Source organism: Patagioenas fasciata, chromosome Z, assembly GCF_037038585.1.
Source record: "Patagioenas fasciata isolate bPatFas1 chromosome Z, bPatFas1.hap1, whole genome shotgun sequence".
Taxonomy (NCBI): domain Eukaryota; kingdom Metazoa; phylum Chordata; class Aves; order Columbiformes; family Columbidae; genus Patagioenas; species Patagioenas fasciata.
The window spans coordinates 83,123,492-83,144,698 of record NC_092560.1 but is presented as its reverse complement, the minus strand read 5'-3'; the positions used below and the strand labels follow the sequence as shown (position 1 = coordinate 83,144,698).

The 21,207-nt window shown below is 38.3% G+C and overlaps 1 protein-coding gene across 4 annotated transcripts in view; it reads left to right on the top strand.

Annotated features, from left to right (window-relative positions):
- SMAD2 (SMAD family member 2) overlaps positions 1-21,207 on the top strand; it is a 48,260-nt gene that overhangs the window by 2,056 nt on the left and 24,997 nt on the right. For 3 of the 4 annotated variants that reach the window (XM_065861022.2, XM_065861018.2, XM_065861019.2), the window contains exon 2: positions 8,652-8,944. In XM_065861022.2, the coding sequence (XP_065717094.1) occupies positions 8,709-8,944 (236 nt within the window). In that variant the 5' untranslated portion in view covers positions 8,652-8,708. Of the gene's footprint in view, positions 1-1,943; positions 1,995-8,651; positions 8,945-21,207 lie in introns of those variants that run through there. The other variant, XM_065861020.2, reaches the window with a different exon arrangement.

Below are 21,207 nucleotides of genomic sequence, written 5' to 3'. Positions count from 1 at the left end.
CAAAATCAAATAAGCTTGAATTACACAGTGAATCTCCAAATGAAAGGTGCTCCTGGGTTCTCCGTTTTCCTGTTACACTTGATCTTTCAGAAGTGCCAAGCACCAGTTGATATAATTGAATTTATTGGAGCCTAAAGAAAAATTTCTGCTTCTGAGAGCAACTTTAAAACCCAAAACTTGTTTCCATCTCTCTAATCCCTTTCCCACAAAAGTACTGGGAGAACAGGCTTTGTAGTAGGTTCTGGATAACAATGAATCTGAGCTCTGCTTGAGACTGAAGAGAATTCCTCAGTTTTGTTTGTATAAAGAACAGTACACAAAGTTTTAATTATTATAAAAAGTATTCTAGAGTTTTCAAATGTATTCAATGCTGCCTTAATGATTGTGCATGTAAATGCCCTGTAATTGAAAGCATCCATTTATGGGCCTGACTTGCTAAGTGAGCTGTAAATTCTGCTTTTCAGATTGGATTTAATGACTTATATCATAAAGCCACAAACTGGTTGTGAACTGTGCCGAGAGGCAAACAATACCTAAGCTTACTTTGCCAAAATATTTGTAATTGTTGATTTGTTAAACTGAATTGCTGCAGGTCATGCGATGGGATTAGGTTTTTTGTAATAGAATGGAGAGTACAGGCAGCCCTGTGTTCAATCCTCTCTGGGCCAGAAGAAATTGGCTACTGCAGAAAACCTTCCTAAATGCTTTTCTCCACTTCCAGTAGAGAATCTGTGTTACAGGCATCATTCCAGATGATATTTTATTATGATTATGTGCTTTTGACAACCATAGTGTGAAGTAAGACCAAGAAGAGGCTGTGGGAGAGCAGCTCCTGGGTTTCTTATCAGTTTAGTGTGGGGCTCAAGCTTGATTTAATTACACTGAAGCAATATGAGCTTAACACAAGATGCTCTTTGGTGCAGAGCGAACTCTGCTTATCAGGGACTTGGGGGGGGCTGGCTTGTTTGAAGAACATTTACCTTAGGCCTGTATTGAAAGTGAACTTTCATTAACTAATGGTTAAATGCAATTGTTTGTGGTTTAAGAAAGTGGAGAAGCTGCTAAGCCATAGAGAAAATTTGAAACAGGTACCTGCTAATCAATTCTGTGAATATTCCTGTCAGATTTAGCCCAGGAGTAATTTTATTTTCTAAAATAGTGGAACTGACACTTGCCTGTTACACATGGAAAATTTTAGTCAAAACAAATGAGGTGAGAAGGGCTTCAACTGCTGTGGTTTGAAGTGCTTATTCAGTGCTTTTGTGGGGCTATTAAGGTATTTTAGTTTTAAGAAGCAATATTGTGGGGTTGTTCATAATACTAAGTAGGTGGAAGAAGTATGGTGCTTTGCAGAGACAGCTGGATTGACTGACTGCTACTGTGGTAATTTTCCTCTTTTGTAATTCTAGGAGAGTTGCTAAAATACGTTGGTCCTATTAGTAGTTTAATCAAAGGTCAGTAAAATTAACATCTCTTCTTTCTCATGTCTTTAGTTGCATGCAATTTTAATATACCTTGAATACATGTGTAACAGTGTGCTAATTTTCTAATAGCAACGTAGGGTTTTTTTATTACATTTGTTTGTAATCTGCTACAGTCCTTAGTAATTGAAGAAAAGTCCAGCTTCTGAAGCTTTCATAACACCACGATCAAGCTTCTTTTAGTTCTGTGTATGAGAAACATGAGTTTTCTCATTTGATTCATAATCAAACTTCGTGAAATGAGTGAGAGGAAAAAAGTCTGCTTTCAAATTAGGTGGGTAATTCTGCTTTCAATGAGCTGTATAAAGATAATACAGTTGCACAGAGTATCAAGATGCAATAGTAGAGCAAAATAACCTAAAAATTCCTGTGGAAGTTGCATCTGTAGATAGGCTCGTTACAAAATCCTCATGCTAAAGCTGACTCAGAGGAAGAATTTTTCTCCCTTCTGTCCCCCCAGATGACAAGAAACCTGCCTTGAACTTCATCAGCTCGTGTCAAAGCTTCAGAAAAGTATGTGTGTGACTGCAGGTTTGAACTTCTCCACTATGACAAAACCAGGTCTTTTTAGTATGTGTGTGTAGGGGAAGAAGAAAGGATTATCCCTTCTGAAATCTCAAAAGACAGTTTTTGGAGGGGGTGTGGTTACAATAGAAGTGAAATACCTTGTCTTGTCAGTTCCACTGAGTTATTTAACTAGAGCGTATCCTATGTGAAAGGGAAAAGACTGGCTTGGATTTTAGTTCTAACTTCATACAGAATTCAGATTTCCCGTGAGTTGAGATCGTGAACATCGGGAAAACTTTCTCAGATTCCGCTGTGAATAAACTGCCTTCTTGTCGTTTGGAATAACACAGCCTAAAGTATCCAGAAATGGATCAGAAATTAGTTTTGCTTCCGTTCAAGGCAAGATGAAATGCTTGTTTTATCATTTCTATCAGTCTTAATGACTTTGGATTAATATAGAAGACATATGCACTGCTACATAAGCTATACCCTTTAAAACTTCAGCTCTCAGTACTGTTTAGTCTAACGTAAGGTCTTGATACTGCCTTAATTAGACGATGCTTCAATTAATGTGGCCTTATTCTGAAACCACTAATATCACGGGGATGCCTGTGAGGGGAAAGGGTGGATATTTCCTCCTCTCCTAAAGATCTGAAATACTGTGCACTGGGTGAAATCAATAAAGAATCTTGTCCAAATTCCAGGACTAATGAAAAAAAAAACCATTGCGTTTTCAAAAAAATCACAAAACCAGGACTAAAATAGGGAGGAAATGAACTTGTAGACTCTCTCTCAAATGCCACAAATTATTTTCCTCGATCTTCTTTCCTTGGGAGCTTAACTTCTGTCCTCTTTATTCCAGAATAGCTCTTGCGAATGAAATTCCTCTAAGCCAGAATACTTCTAGTAAAACCAGGAGAGATCAGATTTCTTTATTTCAAGTTTAAGACGAATAAGCAGACTGATATGAAATATGTTGCATAAGGCTTTGGAATAAATTAGCCAGAAATCACTTGATATTTTTGGTAGCACCAGTGTATTTGTAGTGTGTTCCAGACGCTCAGGAAAGGAGAATTTCCCTTGAAGATTTTAGTCTACTTAGCATGCTGCCCTTAAGGTTGTCTTCGTCTTTTATGCTTAGTTATTACTGGGATCATGGGCTTAATATTTAATACTTGTTCCAGAGAGCCACAGTAGAATGGAATAATAGCAGACATGACTCAAACTGTGACTTTAAAAGTTGCCAACTATGACACCGTTTGACCTACTATAGAAGCACGTGTGCATCAGGAAGCGGAGATACAGAACAGGGGCAGAGATGAAACAAATACCACCAAAGTTAGGCAAATTGTAAATTTTCCAGTTTTAATCTGTTGGGAATAACAGCACGTGCTCCCTGTGTTCCAGCAATCTGGAAACACACTCGCAACTCTCTGGGCAACAGAGTGAGTCCTCTTTTGAGTATTCAAAGCTGTATTTTTAAGGCGTAATCCAGAGAACATGGATAACATAGTGGAAGTTTGTTTTTTTTTTTTTTTTTCTCTCTATCACACTGCTGCCTTGATACTAGTAATTAACTGTAGTTGAGCTGAGAAAGGGGTCTCAAAAATCTACTTACAGTTACTCACAGAGGCCCAGTATGTCGATACATTGTAGTGGGAATAGTACATAGGAAGGTAAAAGATCAAATTTGGGCTGTGATGTTGGACCTCAATAGAAGAGAATGAGTAAAGGAGAGACAACACAAAGAATAAGCAATGGCAAGGCACATTTAACGTCCTTAAAAGCAAAGGCTGTAAATGGGTACTTGGTTTTTGCAGGTGGTTAACTGTAGACTAGAAGGAAGTAACAACAACTATATTGCGAGGAGGAAGGTATGTTGCATATTAAGCATGTATTTAATCTGTGACCATTTTAGCAGTGTGAAAATATTTTTGGCAGTGTTGGCAATAATTGTTTTCTGGGTGCATTTGGGGAAAAAGCAATCCTCTTTTTTTTTTGTGGATGAGGAAAGTGTACATTGAAAAAGACTAGACAAATGTTTTTAGTAAGAGGCTATTGTCAAAAGACAGGGTGTGACAGGGTGATTCTTCAGGAACAAAGATCAAAACTCTATATATTACTGTATCAATTTGAAGGCAAAAGTTACAGGTGATGAATTGAAACGGGATTTACTGGTCAAAAATGAGCTGCAACAATGACTCCTAAATCCCTTAGTATAAACATTGTATCCAAGACCATCTAGGTCGATACCTTTAGAACCCAAGGCAAATTTTTATTTGAGCAGCTTCCGGATGTTCAGCAGCTGATATAAGGTGCCCACCTTCTGTCTCCAAATTCCTGGTGAGGTGTAGATTTCTTTGTGCTTTTAATTGTAGTGTTGAGAGCTTTAGGGTAATATAATAAAAAAGAGAAATGAAAATATAACTGTAGACTGATAAGAGTTTTTTCTGTCGTCTTTAGATCAGTCCTTATACAGTATCTTCAAGGACTTGTAGTTAAATTGAAGTAGTAAACCTTTCAGGCTTGAGATCTGACCAGAGGAGCTTCCAAAACTGTATGAGCTGCATTCAGATACTTTCTTTGTGACAAAAGGCTAATAGGCTTCTCTTAGGGAGAGGGACGTGATTCAGATGTACAGAAACCTGAAGCTTGTGGACGACATGAACACACATGGTTCTTTAGCAAAGCTTGCAGTGGTAGAACAAGGTCCACTTTCTGATGCTAGAAAGAGATCGAATTAAAGCAACCAAAAGTACTTCTTGAGACAAGTGGGCAGTTCAACTCTGGTGCTGTCTACCACAAGAGGTGGTGGAAGCAGGTTCAAAAAGTGGTTAGATGAATTTGTGGACAACAGGTCCATAAACGGCTGCTAAAGGGAATAGATAGGAATGGAGCCTTTAATTTCCTGCTGGAACCGTTTAAGATGCTGAAGAATTATGAGGAGAATGGACAACATGTAACAGCCAGTTTCATGCATTTTCCTTGAGTAATGAATCCTTTTGCCGCCTTTGGAGACAGCACTACCCAGTAGGGTATTTCTTCTTAATTTCTTTCTTGCTGCATTTTCCTGGCATAATTTGCATGGATCAGAATTGCTCAGAATTCAACCTAACTGTGCCTTGTACTTTGCAGTGCCTTCTCTAGGCTTGGAGCAGAGTGTCACTTTTGCAGAAATTAAACTGGCTGAAATACTCTCCTGTGAGCACTCATCACAAGTGACTGAAGTATTAAACCGAGTGAAGTCCTGCCCTACTTGTGTCACATTCTCTCTGCTCAGCTTCTCAAAGATATGGGGCCAATATGGGAAGAATTTAGTGAAATTCTTATTGATACCCCTGGCAAAGCCCTGTCATGGCAAAACAATAGCTAGAAGGAAAAAGTTAGTTTAAGCTTCTCAGATTTTTAGTGTGCAGCTGTGGTGTATGTTGATTTTTTATTTGTTTTTTTTTTAAACAGCTGCTAAGCTGCAATAATAATTGTAATAAAGGGCTCTTTAAGTGTGTCCTTTTATTTTTTAAAATCAGATCAACCTGTACTTTTTGACAGCTTCTGCAGAAACGGGATGAGCAAATGTCTGTTGGGGAACTGGTTAAAACCGAGTATAATATTTGGAAATTTCAAATTAGTTATGTCTGCATGGCCAGTCTTTTGGAAATGGGAAAAGAAAGATTCTTCTTATTATTATTTTTTTAAACCTCTGAGTATGTCAAAATAGTATGGGAATTCAACTGTAAAAGAAAACCGAAACGTATGGGGTTTCTAAATTTTCTTCCATACTACGAGACTTAAAATATGCATTTGAAGCAGGAAAGCAAATCTTAGTTTAAAAAAGAAAATAGAGCACCAGAGAATCCAGAAAATTGTATATAGATCAGTGTTATGTCTTAGGGGAGAGAATATTGCAAAATTGGACACCTCATCACGAGAGGTATTGTAAAGCTGAAAAATTAGATAAAAGCAATGAGGATGTTTAGAGGGCCTGGAAGAATAGTCAGTTTGCCCTGGTGGTAAATAAGGCCCTTCTGAAGTGTGTATTTTATAAGGCTGACAATCGAAGGAGTATTCTGTGGAATTGGAAGGTGTCGAATTTGAAGCTAAGGAGCAGGAAATATGTATATTATGTGTCAGTGAGCTCGGCAAACAGGAGAAGAATTGGTGTGTGGATAAGCAGCGATACTGGGACTTGGTTGCATGTGTCTGTCAGCATTGAATTCATTGCTCAGATGTTAAACCACCAATTGGTGGTGTTCAAAGCGGGATCTTTGCTGCGGAAGAAGTTATCGTCTTTGCTTTGGTGTTTTTGAATTTCTTGCCTCTGAAGAATCTCGTGTTGGCTTTGCTCAGTCAGTGAAGTCTTTATAAAGGTCTGAGTGACCGTGGTTCCCTCAGGGAAAAACAAAACAAAACACCAAAAAACCCTCAGTTAATTAGTTTTTATTTAGTTAACTCCCAGAGTCTTTCTGGAAAGGTGTTAGCACTAGTGCCGAGGTGGAAAGAAAGAATGGAGACCGGGGCTTCTTATGGCCCGAAGCTGTTGGGTTGGGTTGGCTTGGCTCCCCTTGAAACTGTACCCTGAGTGTCTTAGTCACTGTTTAATTTGAAAAAAATTGGATATTGAGTTTATTTTTCTTGTGTTTCTAGCAGCCAGGGCTCCTGTGCAACGCTTTTGTGATCTGCAAAACCTGTAGTCTGAAATATTTGGGACAATTATGTAATAATGTAACATTACTCAAAGAATAAAAGTTCTTTTCGTATTATAGTCTTGTGAAGAAGCTTTGACTTTTTACCAAGGCCTGTACTGACAGGACAAGGAACAAAGGTTTTAAACTGGAAGACTAGGTTTAGATTGGATATAAGGAAGAAATTTTTTACTATGAGAGTTTTGAGACATTGGAACAGGTTACCCAAAGAAATTGTGGATGTGCCATCATTGGAAGTGTTGAAAGTCAGGTTGGACAGAACTTTGAGCAACCTGATCTAGTGATCTGTGCCAGGGGGTTGGATTAAATTATTTTTAACTAAAACCATTCTGTGGTTCTCTAATTTGGAATAGAGTCTTTTGAATGGCTTCATAAAGTTAATGTTAATCTTGAGTCCCTCTTAATTGGAACCTGTGTCTCCTTGACCCCAGAAAACTACAATTCTTGCTTCAGTCATATTTTTAGGTGCTCTCAGAAGCTCGTTTTTGGAGGTATATTTTATTGAAACTGAAATGTCATTGCTGCTGAATGTTCTGTCTCGTGGAAGTTGGAAAGGTATGATTTAAAGTTACCTGTAGAATATGATTTAGTGTTTGTTTGACCTGTCAGCCCTCACTGAAACTGTGCAGGTATGATGAGGTGTAAATTAACCATGAATACTGTAGCTTGAAGCTTCCCAAATAATCCATGCTGTTTTGCAGATGGAAAATTTCAATAGGATGAAGTTGGTACATTTTGGGTAGAAATGAGGCACGTGCCTGTACATGATGGCGAAATTTGTAAGCTGCCCTCAGATCTCAAATTAAGTAGCCTGAAGGTAGTGTTAGCTCTTAGCTGAAACAAAATATTTTCAGGTGACCGAACTAATTTATACAGCTTGGAAATAAGGTAACTTTCTGGACATCAAATACCCATTTACTCCTTGGAAATAAGGTTGTTTTTGACTTCAACCCATAGGGCCATTATGTCTTCAAGCAATTTCTAACATCTGTCTGCCTGAAATAATACGGTTGATTTGAGGCTTATGTTTTAATACCTCAAACTAGCCTAATAAGAGCTGCAAGAACAATTTTTTTTTTTTTTTCTAAATGGCTATCATTTTTCTTTAAAATGATTCGAAGTGCAAATTGCAGTGGATGCTAAACATAGCCCAAGTTTCAGCATCACTTCTAATCTTTCATTTTATATAAACAACCTGATCAGGTAGTTGTTACTATCAAAATTGAAAACACAGTTCTACTGCTCAGGTGTCTGCAAACTCAGATTTTAGATATCCTTTAATGAATTTTGAAAGACTTGATGATTTTAAGTGCTACCAGTTGAGAAGTTTCATTTTCTGTGGACCATTGAACTCTAGAGTGCAAGATGGGAATAAGCTTATTACCAAATTTGTGAGAGAATTTCAAATCAGTGTCCTCAGTGAAACAGAAGTTGTTAGTTATTTAAAATATGACTAACAAAATGAGAAAAGGCTTGTGAAATGGCTGGCTATTGGAAGACTTCTATCAAGCCATAATGACTAAATTACATTCAAAATGCAATTTGGCTTGCTAAATTAATTTGGAGATGGGCAGAATGTGCATATATGTGTATGCAATGTGTCAATCATGTGTGGAAATTTTTAATAAATGGCTAAAACCAGCCAGCCTAGGTGCAAAGTTAAGACTCAAGTTAACGTCTTTGTTTTCTGGAGTTGACTTTAGGCAGGAAAGACTTGCAGAAAAATTAAATGTAATCCAACAATAGCCTTAACTGTTGAAGAGTCTGCAGCAAACTTGCATTTTAACTTTAATGGTGAAATTCTGAACCATGATGAAGACAATTTCTGAACTATTATCTACCTTGTTCTGGGTTGCAGTGTTCTATGGCATTTAGTAATGAAAGGTCCTAAGCAAGGTATTAATATTTGTTTCATGTAAAACCTCAGTGCTAACGTGTCTGTTTTGATTTGTGTTTTTAGGGATCGGACAGGAATCTCTAATTTATTGCTTGCTGAGCGTTCTGTCTGCTGAAAGTCATGTCATCCATATTGCCATTCACTCCACCGGTGGTGAAGAGACTCCTGGGATGGAAAAAATCTGCTGGTGGCTCTGGAGGGGCTGGTGGCGGTGAGCAGAACGGTCAGGAGGAAAAGTGGTGCGAAAAAGCAGTGAAAAGCTTGGTCAAGAAGCTGAAGAAAACAGGACAGCTGGATGAGCTCGAGAAGGCAATTACCACTCAGAATTGCAATACAAAATGTGTGACGATACCAAGGTAAGTACTGTTGTGTTTGAAATTGTTACAACCGCTTAAGAAACAACCGTATGGATATTTAGGCCATCCTGTGAACAAATGACTAAAAAAAAAATCAGCTGCATGATTTTGATTCTCTAAAACATGTTTTAGTTTTACATAGTGCTTGCTTTGTAAAGTCACAGTTTCTAATGGTAACTTTACGTTTCAATTTCCATTACTATGTAGATTCTAATTTGTGTTGTATTCTGGTGGTGCCTAGCACAGCTCTTAGTTTGTAGCTCTGCCTTATGCTTTTATTTAATAACCTGTCTGTAATCGGAGGGGCAAACTTGAATCTACACTACTGTAAAAAAAAAAAAAATAAAAAGACTAGTTTTTCCTTGGTCAATACTTCAGTCATCTAATTATTTTCAGTTGTATATAGTAGTTTTATTTTAAGTTGTACAAGCTGCATCCATTCTCCCTTTTGAAGGGGAATTTTCTCTTTAGAGGCAGGTTGCCTGAATACCAGTTTATTTACTGTAATTATTATTTGTTATTGGTTAACAAAAGTGCTTTTTGTTTAATAACCTGGAGTACTTCTAGAACTACTCTTCTGCTCCTCATATGTATATACATCTAGGTGAACGACTTGCATTCTACCCCTTTGAATTTCTCAACTTAATTCACAGCAGCTGCTGTGTGAGAGGCAAGGGTTATGTTTGTAAGTATAATGCAGTCTACTCTCAATTCACGCTGTACAGAAATCCCACTAAGGTGCATGTGTAAGCTCATTATGTGTGACATAAGTGTCAAATCACTTCACAGGTGTATTTTTCTAGGAAAATTTAGAGGATCTGGTGGCACGGGAATATTCTGGGCACTTAGCCCATTGACACTTGGAATACTTTCTAGGGGAGAGAAAATGCATCTGGTTTATGAACTTAAGTTCCTCATTAGCACATTTGCCCCAGCTACTTTTAAACTTTGTATTAATCATAGCACAACCTAGATTTGACTGGTGTCAGTAGTGATTTCCATATATCAAATGTGTTATAGCTGTTAGATCTGATAATGGTTTTAGCATTCTCCTTCAGATTTGACACAGCTTTCTGGGAAAAATCATAAGTACGTTCTGAATAAATGGCAACTTGAATTCTGTTCTCTCTCTTTTCTGTTCACCTTTTGTTTCCTATGCTGCCCTCTGCTTGTATTTTCTTCCCTAGAGCAGTCCCAAAATTCTCTGGGTTTTCTTTCTGCTTCCTTCCTTTTGCCAGCTGGAAAAAAAATAGAAATAAAATATTTGAGTTTTCTTGTCTTAAGTGTATATCAGTAAACTGAGATTGGAACCTGCAGAGACATGGACTTTCTGAGTTGACATGTGATGACTCTATGATTTTTAGCAAATATTTATCATGACAGAGACAAAATGCTTAAGTGGAAGGCGTTTCATATGACAGAAAGTCCATGTGTCATACAGAACTTCACTTGATATAAAATGTACATCTAACTTTTAGAGCTCTTAGAGAGACTTCCTAGAGCTCTTCTGCAGAGGTACTGGGGCAGTAAATGTTACTACTTCAGAGGAACTGTTGTTTAATTTTGAAGATGGTGTTGGGAGATACAAACTGAATGCCACTTTATCATTGTTTTCATAGTGTACTTGTCATCTGTATTTGACTATCTCCTCCCACATGCGTGATTGTTTTGCGTTAAGGTAAATATAGTAAATAATTATTTAAAACGGACTACAACCTCAGTTGTACTCTGTATAGGCTCCATATTGTGACCAGCAATCCTTGCTGGGCTGTGATTGACAATCTTCCTCTACCCTCTAGTCCGCTGTAAAAAAGACTGGACCTGCGTTTTATTTTTCTTTACTACTTCAGGAGAAGCTGGTAGCCTGGAGAGCACTTCACATGGTTTTAGTTATTACACAAGGTTTAAAATTAAACTAAGAAATGGTTTTGGTATTAAGGGGTGAGGTATCAGGGTTGCCAGCAGTGCTACACAGAATTCTTGAGTTTCATAGTTGGCTTTTGGACTGTTGATATAATTTAACTTTGACAGCAGTAGTCTGGGTTCTGGGTTCCCAAGAAAGAGCAAATGTCAGCTCAGTACTGCAATGACTTCTGGAGATTCTTGGTCTTGGATTTAGTACGTTAATGAAACTGCTGCTTTAGACTAACTTTAATGAGTGTCTTTAACGGTCTGCAGATCAACAGGGCTAAATAATAAAATGCTGAATTTGAAACTTTTTGTTTTCTTCCTAGTCAGCAGGAAGTTTGAGGTGCTAAGCTGCTGAGATGTGGTTTTGATGTGACCGACCTTTCCGCGTGGGGAGGGTTTTGTGTTTAGTTTTGTGTGTGTGTGTGTGTGTGTGTTTAGCCTTAGATTTAATTACTAGTACTGTTTAACTCAGTGTAGATATTGCCAAGTGTTGTGGGATGCTTCTGTTTGCAACTGCTGCATTATTCCCTCAACAGAAGTTTCAGTTGTGGTTTCACAAAATTCTGGTCCCCTTGGAGATTTCCAGTGAATTTGATACAGTACTTGATACTTTTTCATCATTGAAACCTAAAACAACTCAACACCTACAAGCTTTTTTTTTTTTTTTTAGAAACTGAGAGCAAAAATTGAATTAAATTGCCCCTTAAGAAATCTGAATATTGTCATTGATAACCCTGCTGCGATTGGGATTGTTCTGTTTCTGTGCTGTTTGTCCAGGTGACTACGCATTCAGTGAGGCTCATACTGTCTGTACTATACAAAAGCCGCTCGTTTGGTAATTAACACAACGCGGGCTAATAGAGGTTCCGAGAAAGCAGAGGCAAACAGATGGAGTGGGTGTTGGCATCGCGCAGCGGGGGTGCTGAGCTCTTCATAAGTGGGTCAGTAATCTAGAGCAGAGGCTAAATAAGTACAGAGGTCCTTTTGACACTGGCCCTCTAAGTAATTTGTAGTTATCTTGCTGAATCCTTCCAGAGAGCCAGTGGGATTCTAATCACATAATCCCTGTGTATCCTGAAACTAAATGTTGGCATGTGAGTTCACTTTTCTAAAATTCATGATGAATTTGGTAGATTTTATAATGCTGTCTTTGCACTCTCCCTTGCAGTTTCGACACAAATAGAGCACAAGAAGGAGTCAGTGAAGAAACAGAGCATGAGCATCCGTTTAAGTAATTCTTAGAAGGGAGCAGTTTCTTCCTTATTAGCGTGGGTTGTTATGTTGAAATAAATACTATGTAACTGGGGATAGCTAAAATCAAGCCTTTAACAAACCAAACGTTGTTGTAAATAGTCAACAGGCATGTTCATAGTCTATGTTATTTAAGAAGTCATTTCAGTGGTGACAGTACAGAGTATTGGAATCCAGAGTAGGGAAACACAAATTGCTTGTTTCAGTGTCCCAGTATTTTGGTATTTCTGTCTTAAAAAGAGTGCAGACATGCTTCATGCTTGCTTCTTGCTGCCTTTAGATGAGACTAAAATGCACCTGTTTTTGTAAAATGCCTGATACTGCACAACTAACAAGAGTTTAGTGGGAGTAGGTTTGGGATAATGTTGATCTGGGATGTTGTAGCTCTTCTGTCTTTAAAATGTTAAAAAAAGAAGCTAAGGGAAGCATTGAGTTTTAAGACTCCTTTGTGGTGTTTTATGTTCCTCTAGAGCATACATATCTGAAATCTAATGCAGAACTGTGTCCTTCCTAAGATGTCCATCCCTATCACATGTAGAATTCTGCTTCCATGCGGTACAGTCTGTTAAAAGATGCGTCTATAACATTTATTTTTCTCTTCCCAGATGTTTGTGTGCTTATGTCAGTACTGTAAAAGGGTTTAACACAGAATCAAATGACTTCCTGGTTGATAACTTCAAAAACTTTCTTCTTGAACAGATAATTTTTTTGTTGATGTTAATAATAGTAGTTACATTATAGTTTTTATGTAAACTTTTGATATCATGTGTGGAACGGTACTTAACTCCTGAATCTGAGCTTTAATGGGAAATCCTGAGTTTAAATGAGGGAGTTAAATTTCATCACTACTTTATATTAGAGGAAACTACAGCACAAAAGCAGAGTGATATTGAAGGTTGATGAAAAGTGATCTGGCAGTTCACTGGCAGAAATAAGGTTTTCAGACCAACTTGCTTGAATCTCAATTCAGAGAGCCTTTGCTGGAGTGCTAATACCATGCAAGTGCTTTAGATTCTTAGGTGGAAAGCAGCGGTTGCTTCCAGTGTGGAGAGAAGGGTAATTGTCTGTCAAACTCTTGCTTTCCAGCCTGCTGTGCAATAAGAGTTTTATAAAGTATTTTCTGTAATATACTTTCTCTTGCTTAACAGTTCAATATGTATGTAGGAAATGTAGTCTTATGTGTGCCCTCTGTCCTCCTTGCTTAACATGAGGACAGCACCCGTGTGCCATGTTTCCTGTTTTTCAGAAGCTTTCTTTTGCTTTATTTTCTGCACCCGCCTAATTCTGACTTAAGTGGGAGTGTGAGAGGGGCTCAAATCCTGCTATTGTTTTTTGAAGAGTGTAGCTGATTTGTGAGACTTACTGTCAACAATTAGACTTTGGAAGCATCTGACTTCTGCTTCAGAAAAGTTGAATTCTACATATTTTATTATCCAGAGGAGAAACTCTACAATGGGTTCCATGGTTTTGGGAATATGGAAGATCTTCTGGGAGTATTGGAAATGTGAAGCAGACAGTTGCAAGTGAAGTGGTTGGTTGACATTGAAAGCAGGAGCTACTTAATGACCAATTTCACCATTATTGCTGTTTCTTTGAGCTTGTTAGGATGAAATGGTAGTATTTTAAAGCCATAACTGTTGCATATCTTTCACTTCAGCCACTAGTGAAAGTGGATAACTTTCGAAATTGATGTTATGGAATAAATCACACCCTGATTCTCCCAAAGAAATAGCATGGTGGTGGTATTTAGGCATTGTGTTCAGAATGCCTTTTAATATTTTTTCCTTAAGATAGTAAAAATGCTTGCTTGTCCTGTAGCCCCTTGTTCATTCCTTGCAGTGAGTTAGTGCTATGGATAAGACTTAACAGCCTAAGCATAGTTTGCGGCACATGTTAAAATTGTTTTTTGAGGGCTGACTCTCTTTATTAATGTAATAACTAACCTTCATCCATGGAACTTTTTTTTTTTTGTGCTGATCAAAGTGTCTTCAAAGGAGTTAAGAGCAGAAGTAAACTGGGCAGAGAAAATATCTTTTTCAAGATGGGACAGTGGGCTTGACCCTGCTATTTAAAAGCAAACAGATCTTTTTAAATGATGGCACTTTGACGCGTTTTTCTTCACATCGCTGAGTAAAAAGTAATTTCTAATTTAGGTATAAGAGGCACAGTTTTACTTGAATATAACCTGTGCTACCAGTTAACATGTCTCTTTGAATTCCTTGGGAATATTTGTTGGAAAAGTGATCACATAGGTGCATGCAGTAACCTAGTTTTAAGGATGCTTTTGATCACCCATAGAGCAGAGTTGTCAAGCAGATGTGGCTTCTAGAATAGATTGTTTTCAAGCTTTAAAATCTTTCCCCGAAATAGGTTACTTCAGAGGATAGCAATACAAAAATTCCTTTGTTCCTTCTCAGGTTAAAGCCATAGGAGATGGGTGATTTTGGCAATTACACTGCAGGGGGAGATTCTTCTGGAAACTGAGGAAAGCTCCCAACATCTGCTGCTAAGCTGTGAATTAATTTAGCTGAGATAGTTGGATTGGCACAGCAGATCCTAAAATAACATTGTTACCCAGACAGAGGTGAAAGCTCTTTTCCCAGAAACAGAATTTGACACTGTAGGTTTGTAACAGAGCTGGGATAATTCACTCTTCAAGTTGGGCTTGGATGTTGATTCTTAATCCTAGGTCACAAGTTGTGAACTGCTACGTATTAGTATATAAATATAAAGAATGTCCTCCAACTGTATACCATATTTCAGTCTGGATGCATTTGCTTAGATGTAAATTGGTTCTATAAATGTTTGAAGACTATGGCTGAACATCTTAAGCTTTCTAAAATATGTATAGATATTTAAGGCAGTACATCAGAATACACTAAAAGCACAATTTTTATTGCTGAGATGACAGGAAGAGCATGTTTGTAAATTGTTTTTTGATAAGCTGACTCTTTTTCTCATAGGATGCAGCAGAACCCCCTCTGCTTTTCTCTTGTTGGAATTTCAATAAAAATAATGCTTTAGAACAAAGCAAGAGGGTCCTTTCCTGGAAAGATGTCTGAGATTTTGAGGAGCGTTGACCGAGGTTAGCTTCAGAATCCCCTGATCCTCATGACACCTGGTGCTGTGAAGACTGAATGTGTTCACTGGAGAGGTGTAGCAGGAGGATCAAATTGCCCTTGCTCTTCTCGGTCCTGTAGTTATGGTGGGACTTGAATGTTGTCTCTACATCCTCCATAAAAGGCTAAAAGATGTTCTCGGCGCTTTCTAAGTGTCACGCCATGCTCTGGCCTCTGCAGAACAGTAAGGACAGAATGATGGTGCTTTGCAGTGGTTTCCTGTTGCATGCAACATCTCTTCATCTCAGAGTTGGCCTGGTGCGTACGTGCTCCTCCGACAGATTACCGTGTACCTTCCTCTTAGTAAATGGTTTTGAGCCTAGAAAAAAGCCAGGTGGCTGCTGGCCAGGTGAGCGAAGTCCATCTGCATTGCCTGAAAATAAAATGTGAGAAGATGATCCTGCAAGAGAAACAGTCTGTTGTTGCTGAAAGTAGCCAGTGAAAAGCAGTTGAGTCCAGAGGTGTTTTTCTGACTTTTTGCAGTGCCTTCTAATCTGAGTTGAGAGATTCTTTCGATAATTTTACAATGACAGCTTTCAACTGGTCCATGTTCTTTAGTGCAGAGAGAGAACAAAACAAAGGGATTCTGAGAGATTCACCAACTTCAATGAAGTCTTTCTCAGAGCTGGTGTGACACAAGCAGGCACCTGGCTTTCCAAGACCTTTTCCTGCTTAGAGATAAATGGGGCCAGGTCTTCTTAGTTTCTAAATGTTCAGGATGGCGTGATTGTAGACAAAAGGACGTTGGACTTAATTAAATATGTGTAAAGTGATGTGTGCAAACTCTAGGTTGCAGGACACCTTTAGGTGCTGCATGGACATATAATGGGAAATTAAAATTCATGTCAAGTTTGACATCAAGGCTCTATGAAAATCAATTTCTAAACTTGAGGTTAGCAATAAGTAGGGCAGTGTTGGTGACATTATCTGTATCTGTTTAAAAACTACTTTTACACATTAACTGCAAAACTATATTAAAAATTATAGCCTCACGTTATGTTGTGCTTGCTCTCTCCTGTTTGATTAATGAAATCAGTTTATTTTATATGTAGAATAGGGCAAAGGATTAATACAAGCATAAGATAATGCTTTTTTTTAATAGCATATTTTTCCTCTACCAACTGCCTTCTAATGCAGTGTTGATTGAAATTAGAGCAGTGATTGTGTTCAAGTGTGAGATTTTATCAAAATTACTAAAACATAATTGTTGTTTTGGTTTGCACAGCTGTGACTGATGTTGAGGACTGAATTGCCGCAACTAAGGTTAAGCTTTAGTTTAGGCATAGCTCAGGTTACAGCGTCTTATAAGATTGATGTCATCCTGAAAAAGGAAGTCTTAGAGTATTAAACAAAGAAACTTAGGGCTGCCAGTTTTAAGCTCGTGCAATTCAGGAAGCCACGTGACTTACCCACATCATTTCTCACAGAGTCGGTATGCCAAGCATAAAGTATTGGCATGTCATTTGGGGTATGTCAACGTGTAAAAAATATAAGTGTGCAAGATATTTAGCCAATAGCAAAATGCTGCGTAGTTGGAAGAGCTTGCCTGGAGTCAGGAGGGAAAATTGCTGTCAGTTTTCAGTCTATAAATTGAGATTAATTTTTGTGATAATGCCTTCACCTCCCTGATCTAACCTGAATTGCTTGGTCAGGGAATGTAGGTTTAAGGCATTGTGCCCATTGGAGTATCAGTGATATGGAAAGCAAATTTAGGGGTGTTGGAAGCTGTTGGAATATGTGGAAATTCTTTAATTTCAAGGTGCTGTTGCTCCTCACTAGGAATGCTCTAATGCTAAGAAGCAGGAAGAGTTAGAACTTGGTTGGCTTTATATGCCATTAATTGTTTGGTGGGTAAACAACTGATGCTGTGGCTGTTGAATTTAAAAAAAAAAAAGAAAAATATCTACTTGTGGTTAATTTAGAAGTGTATCTGCTCAGCGGATCCCGCTACTGAGCTCTAACTAGGAATAGTAATATCTGTATCTGACATTTCGTGCTACTGTTAAGTAGACACATTCGTCACCCAAGGAAAATAAGTTGACTGTGCTTTATCGTCAATATTGAGCCCCAGATTATCTCGGAAATAGTACTTGTTTTTCTCCAATAAAAGAATTGGGGCTTTAGTCAGCCTAAGTCAATGTTAAACTATTCCCTAGCTTACTGTGGTAATTAATATCTTTATATATGGTGAAGATTACTCTCTTCATTATATTGTGGTTTTGTTTTGTGGTGTGTTTGTATTTTTTTTTTCCTTGGTAGAAGTCAGCCAATTTCTTTTTCTTGGTACTGTTTTTACTTGTGTGAATGTTTTATGACAACCAGAGCAATTTTTACAGGAAAAACTTCCCAATTGTGTAGCTCAGGCTGTTAGTCTGGTAAGGATTTATAGGATAAACAACATGCTGCAGTTCTTCTACTGCTGCAGCTTTTGAACACAAATAGCTAGTTAACAGGTTCCCTACTGATTTAATCCTGTTTGGAAGCGACACCTCCTAATTTAATAAAACTAATTCCCCATGTTTTGTTTACTGCTTGTTTCTGTTCACTTACTCTGACTTGGTTGCAGCGCTGTTTGGTGGAAAACTTCTAAAATTTACAGTATACAATGCCGTAATATCATCACGAGCGGCTTTCGTTGGCTTCTGTCACACTGCATTGTTTGAAGCAGACCGGCAGGATACGAGAGAACAATCGGGAGCTGGAGTAAGTTCACATCTCGCTGCGTATGCTTCAAAATTGGCAGAAGAACAATGAAATTGGGGAAATCCCCTCGGACAAGTGCTGCGCAGTAAGCCGACTTCAGCTTTTGTTCAGAAAAGATCCCCCAAATTGTGAGGTTTTTTTATTCTGAAATGTACAAGCAAGTTTCAGTTGGTCAAGAACTGCAAGCTTTCAGTTGGAGTCTTTTTTCTGTAATTGTAGCAAAACTGATCATTTATTTGGATGCTTGGGTTATCTTTTCTTAGGTACTTGATAGAGAAAAGCTTGATGCAAAAGAAGTAAACTCTGAGTTTTGCTTAAATGCAGAATTTCGAACTTACTGTGTGGTTAAATTGGCGAGTTACATCCCAGAACTGGTCTTCACTTCCTCTTAGTTTTGTGGGAGGCTTCAAGTCAAGTTCCTCTGTTGATATTTGAAATAATTTTAACTCATGCTGTAGTTTTGAAATTTTGACTCAAGGGTGTGAAATCTTTCAGCTTTGTGGCCTGGAAAGTTGCATTTAAAATGGTGTTTGGTTGAAAAAGTCTTTTCTTTTTAGTAGATAACTCAAATATTAATTTCATGGACTCCAGCTACAATTTCCAGGAGCACCTTGCTGTGTTTGTGTAGCCTATACTAGCGCAGCTTCCAATCACCAGAGGTTATTGGTAGTTCTTTACTGTCTTTCCGTAATAAATCTCCCCTTCTGTTATAGTGGGAGGACTTAAATGTAAACTTCATTGCCATATCAGGGGAAGAATTCAAGTGTGCCCATTCTGATGAATTCTGAAAAGCTAATATGAAAATATCTTTAGTTCCTTTATATCTAAATTTTGAGTGTTTTACATCCTGTGTACCTGCCTTGCAGACAGGCGCCTGGTCTAAGCACGGTAAGTAACCGAAAATCAATGTTTAGCTGTCCCCTGTATATCTATCTCTATTGTAAGCTGCCTTGGTGGTGGCCCTTTTAAAAATGCTGTAATAATCTATTCAATGATAGGAAGACATTTTTACTGGAGATCAGTGTCAGCGTGTTTGTTCATCATGTGGGAATCCTTCAACGTTTTGGGCAATAACCACAGACATTCTGAGAAGGATTTAAGCAGCTCTTCTTGTGAGAAGCCAGGTAACCATTTACTTGAATGCTAGTGGTCCTAGAGCCTTTGAAATTCTCTTTTTTTGTTGGCTGCAATGGGAGAGAGAGTGAGCAGGGCAACTGCCACCTCAGCAGAGGGCAGATGGTGGTAGATCAGAGTTGATTCTTTTTAGGTGGAGTGAAGAAAAGAAGCTTTTGGATCTCCTGGGAAAGTGCTTCAAGCGTTAAGCAATTGCATGTGAAGCAAGAGGGCTTGTGGGCATCGTCTTCAGGTGCGTGTTGTGGGTGTGGAACATGAGTGAGATGCTGAAAACCTCAGGACTTGATCTTAACACATCCCTTCTGGCCAGCTCTAGGCAGCAAAGCTCTGGAAATAGATTTTAATTCTTCTTTTTCTAATAGTGTACCCTGCATACTCAGATTTTCTGTCAATAGTGTCCTACATGGGGTCCTGTATTCTGCTCTGGACCTGAGGAGAGCAGATGTCTGTAGTTGGGCAGCTTGGCTATTAAGTTACTTGCTTGATTTTTGCGTTTGCTAAGCACATAAGGCAATATAATGTCTCAGCAAACAGGCTAGGTTAATTTTAAAAATAAAATGCCAGTTTCTTGTATCTGAAGACTGAAACTCTTCAGGCCTTTTAATGCTTCCTTGCTAGTTGTGAATTTTCTTTAATATTTCTCATAAGATATGGACATGGCTGTGAGTGGTGGTAATGTCATCATCTGACTAAATTTTTTGCTTTTATTTATTTATGAAAATGGCACAAGTGCCATTCAGTTCTCTTCCCCATTTGAAATATCTTATGGGAAACGCTGCATGCCTTAGTTATATAACAGTTGATATTATATATTCTGTGTTCATTTTTCCTCCTGGGTTTCTCGAGATGTGTGTGTAATTCGTAAGAAGCTGTCCAGAGGCAACTTCAGTTTGAAAAGAGGTATTAAAAGTTTCTGTAACTGTTGTTCTAAGCGTAATGTTTTGCCAAGTTAGCATAGTTTTCAAGCAACGTGGACAAAATAAATGTCTTGCAGAGCTAATACCTCCCCCTCACTCCCGCAAATACCTACTAGTTGGAGAAGGTTAATCAAAATGTCACATCTTTTTTCAGCTGTCCATCAGTTGCAAACCAACCCACTCGTGCAGTAGCATCAGCCACTCGCCCACTTGGAGGATGACGGACTATTTCAGAAAAATTATTTGACGTAGCCCTTGGTAGCTGTACCTTTTAGCTTGTGGGAAAAGCTTTCACCGCACCTACTATGACTAATAGCGGTTAGAGACCTTGAGATAAAGGTTGTTTTTTTAATATCTGTCTGGTGCTAGTCCTGAAATGTGTACGTTTATGTCTTTTGAAAGTATGATCTTCCATGAGATTCCTTTCTGCTGTTAACAAAGCAATTTGTTGTGGATAGATCACCCAGTATTGTGAGTATATCTTCCTATAAAGATCCTCTGTCCTTTGATACTTCTGTTTAGGGCTGTTAAGGATGATACAGAGCGTTAATCTGCGAAACTGCATTGGGTGTCATGTTAACCCGCTGCGTGATACCGCTTACTAATACCAACAAGCAAAAAAGAAAAAGTAACAACCACATGTGGTGCGAAATGAAATTGAGATTAATCTGTTGGGTTCTTCATTCCTTACGTAACTTATAAGGAAGATATTAACAGTTTGACATTGCTCCTGTCTGGAAGACCATACAAGTCATCTGTCTCTTTAGTTGGAACTTCTCAGTGGTAATTCAAATATTAAAAGGAATTGCTTGATCAGCTGTTTTCACAGGCACGGCATAATGAGAGTGGAGGACATGTGGTGATTTCTTCACTAGACTGAGTTGCTGAACAGACTTACTTCATAGCTGCTTGCTATGTGACATAGTGCAACATCTCACTAGATATCCAGAGCTCTGATTCTTCTCCTAGATGGACGTTTTTGGAGCTTGTGTTCCTGGTTATGCTGCTTTTACTGTGATAGTATAGTTTTCATACTGTATTTCTTTCAGGAGGTGGTGATCTTGTGTTCTTTAGAAAGCTTGTGTAAGAAAGTCTGAAGACTTCTTCAGGTGTGATGTTCTCAGATGAAATACAGATAATTAATCTTGAAGATAAGTTCGCTCAGACACATACTGAACACAGTGTTTTCAGCTGTGGGAATTTCAAACTTGGAAGCTTCCATCCCAAT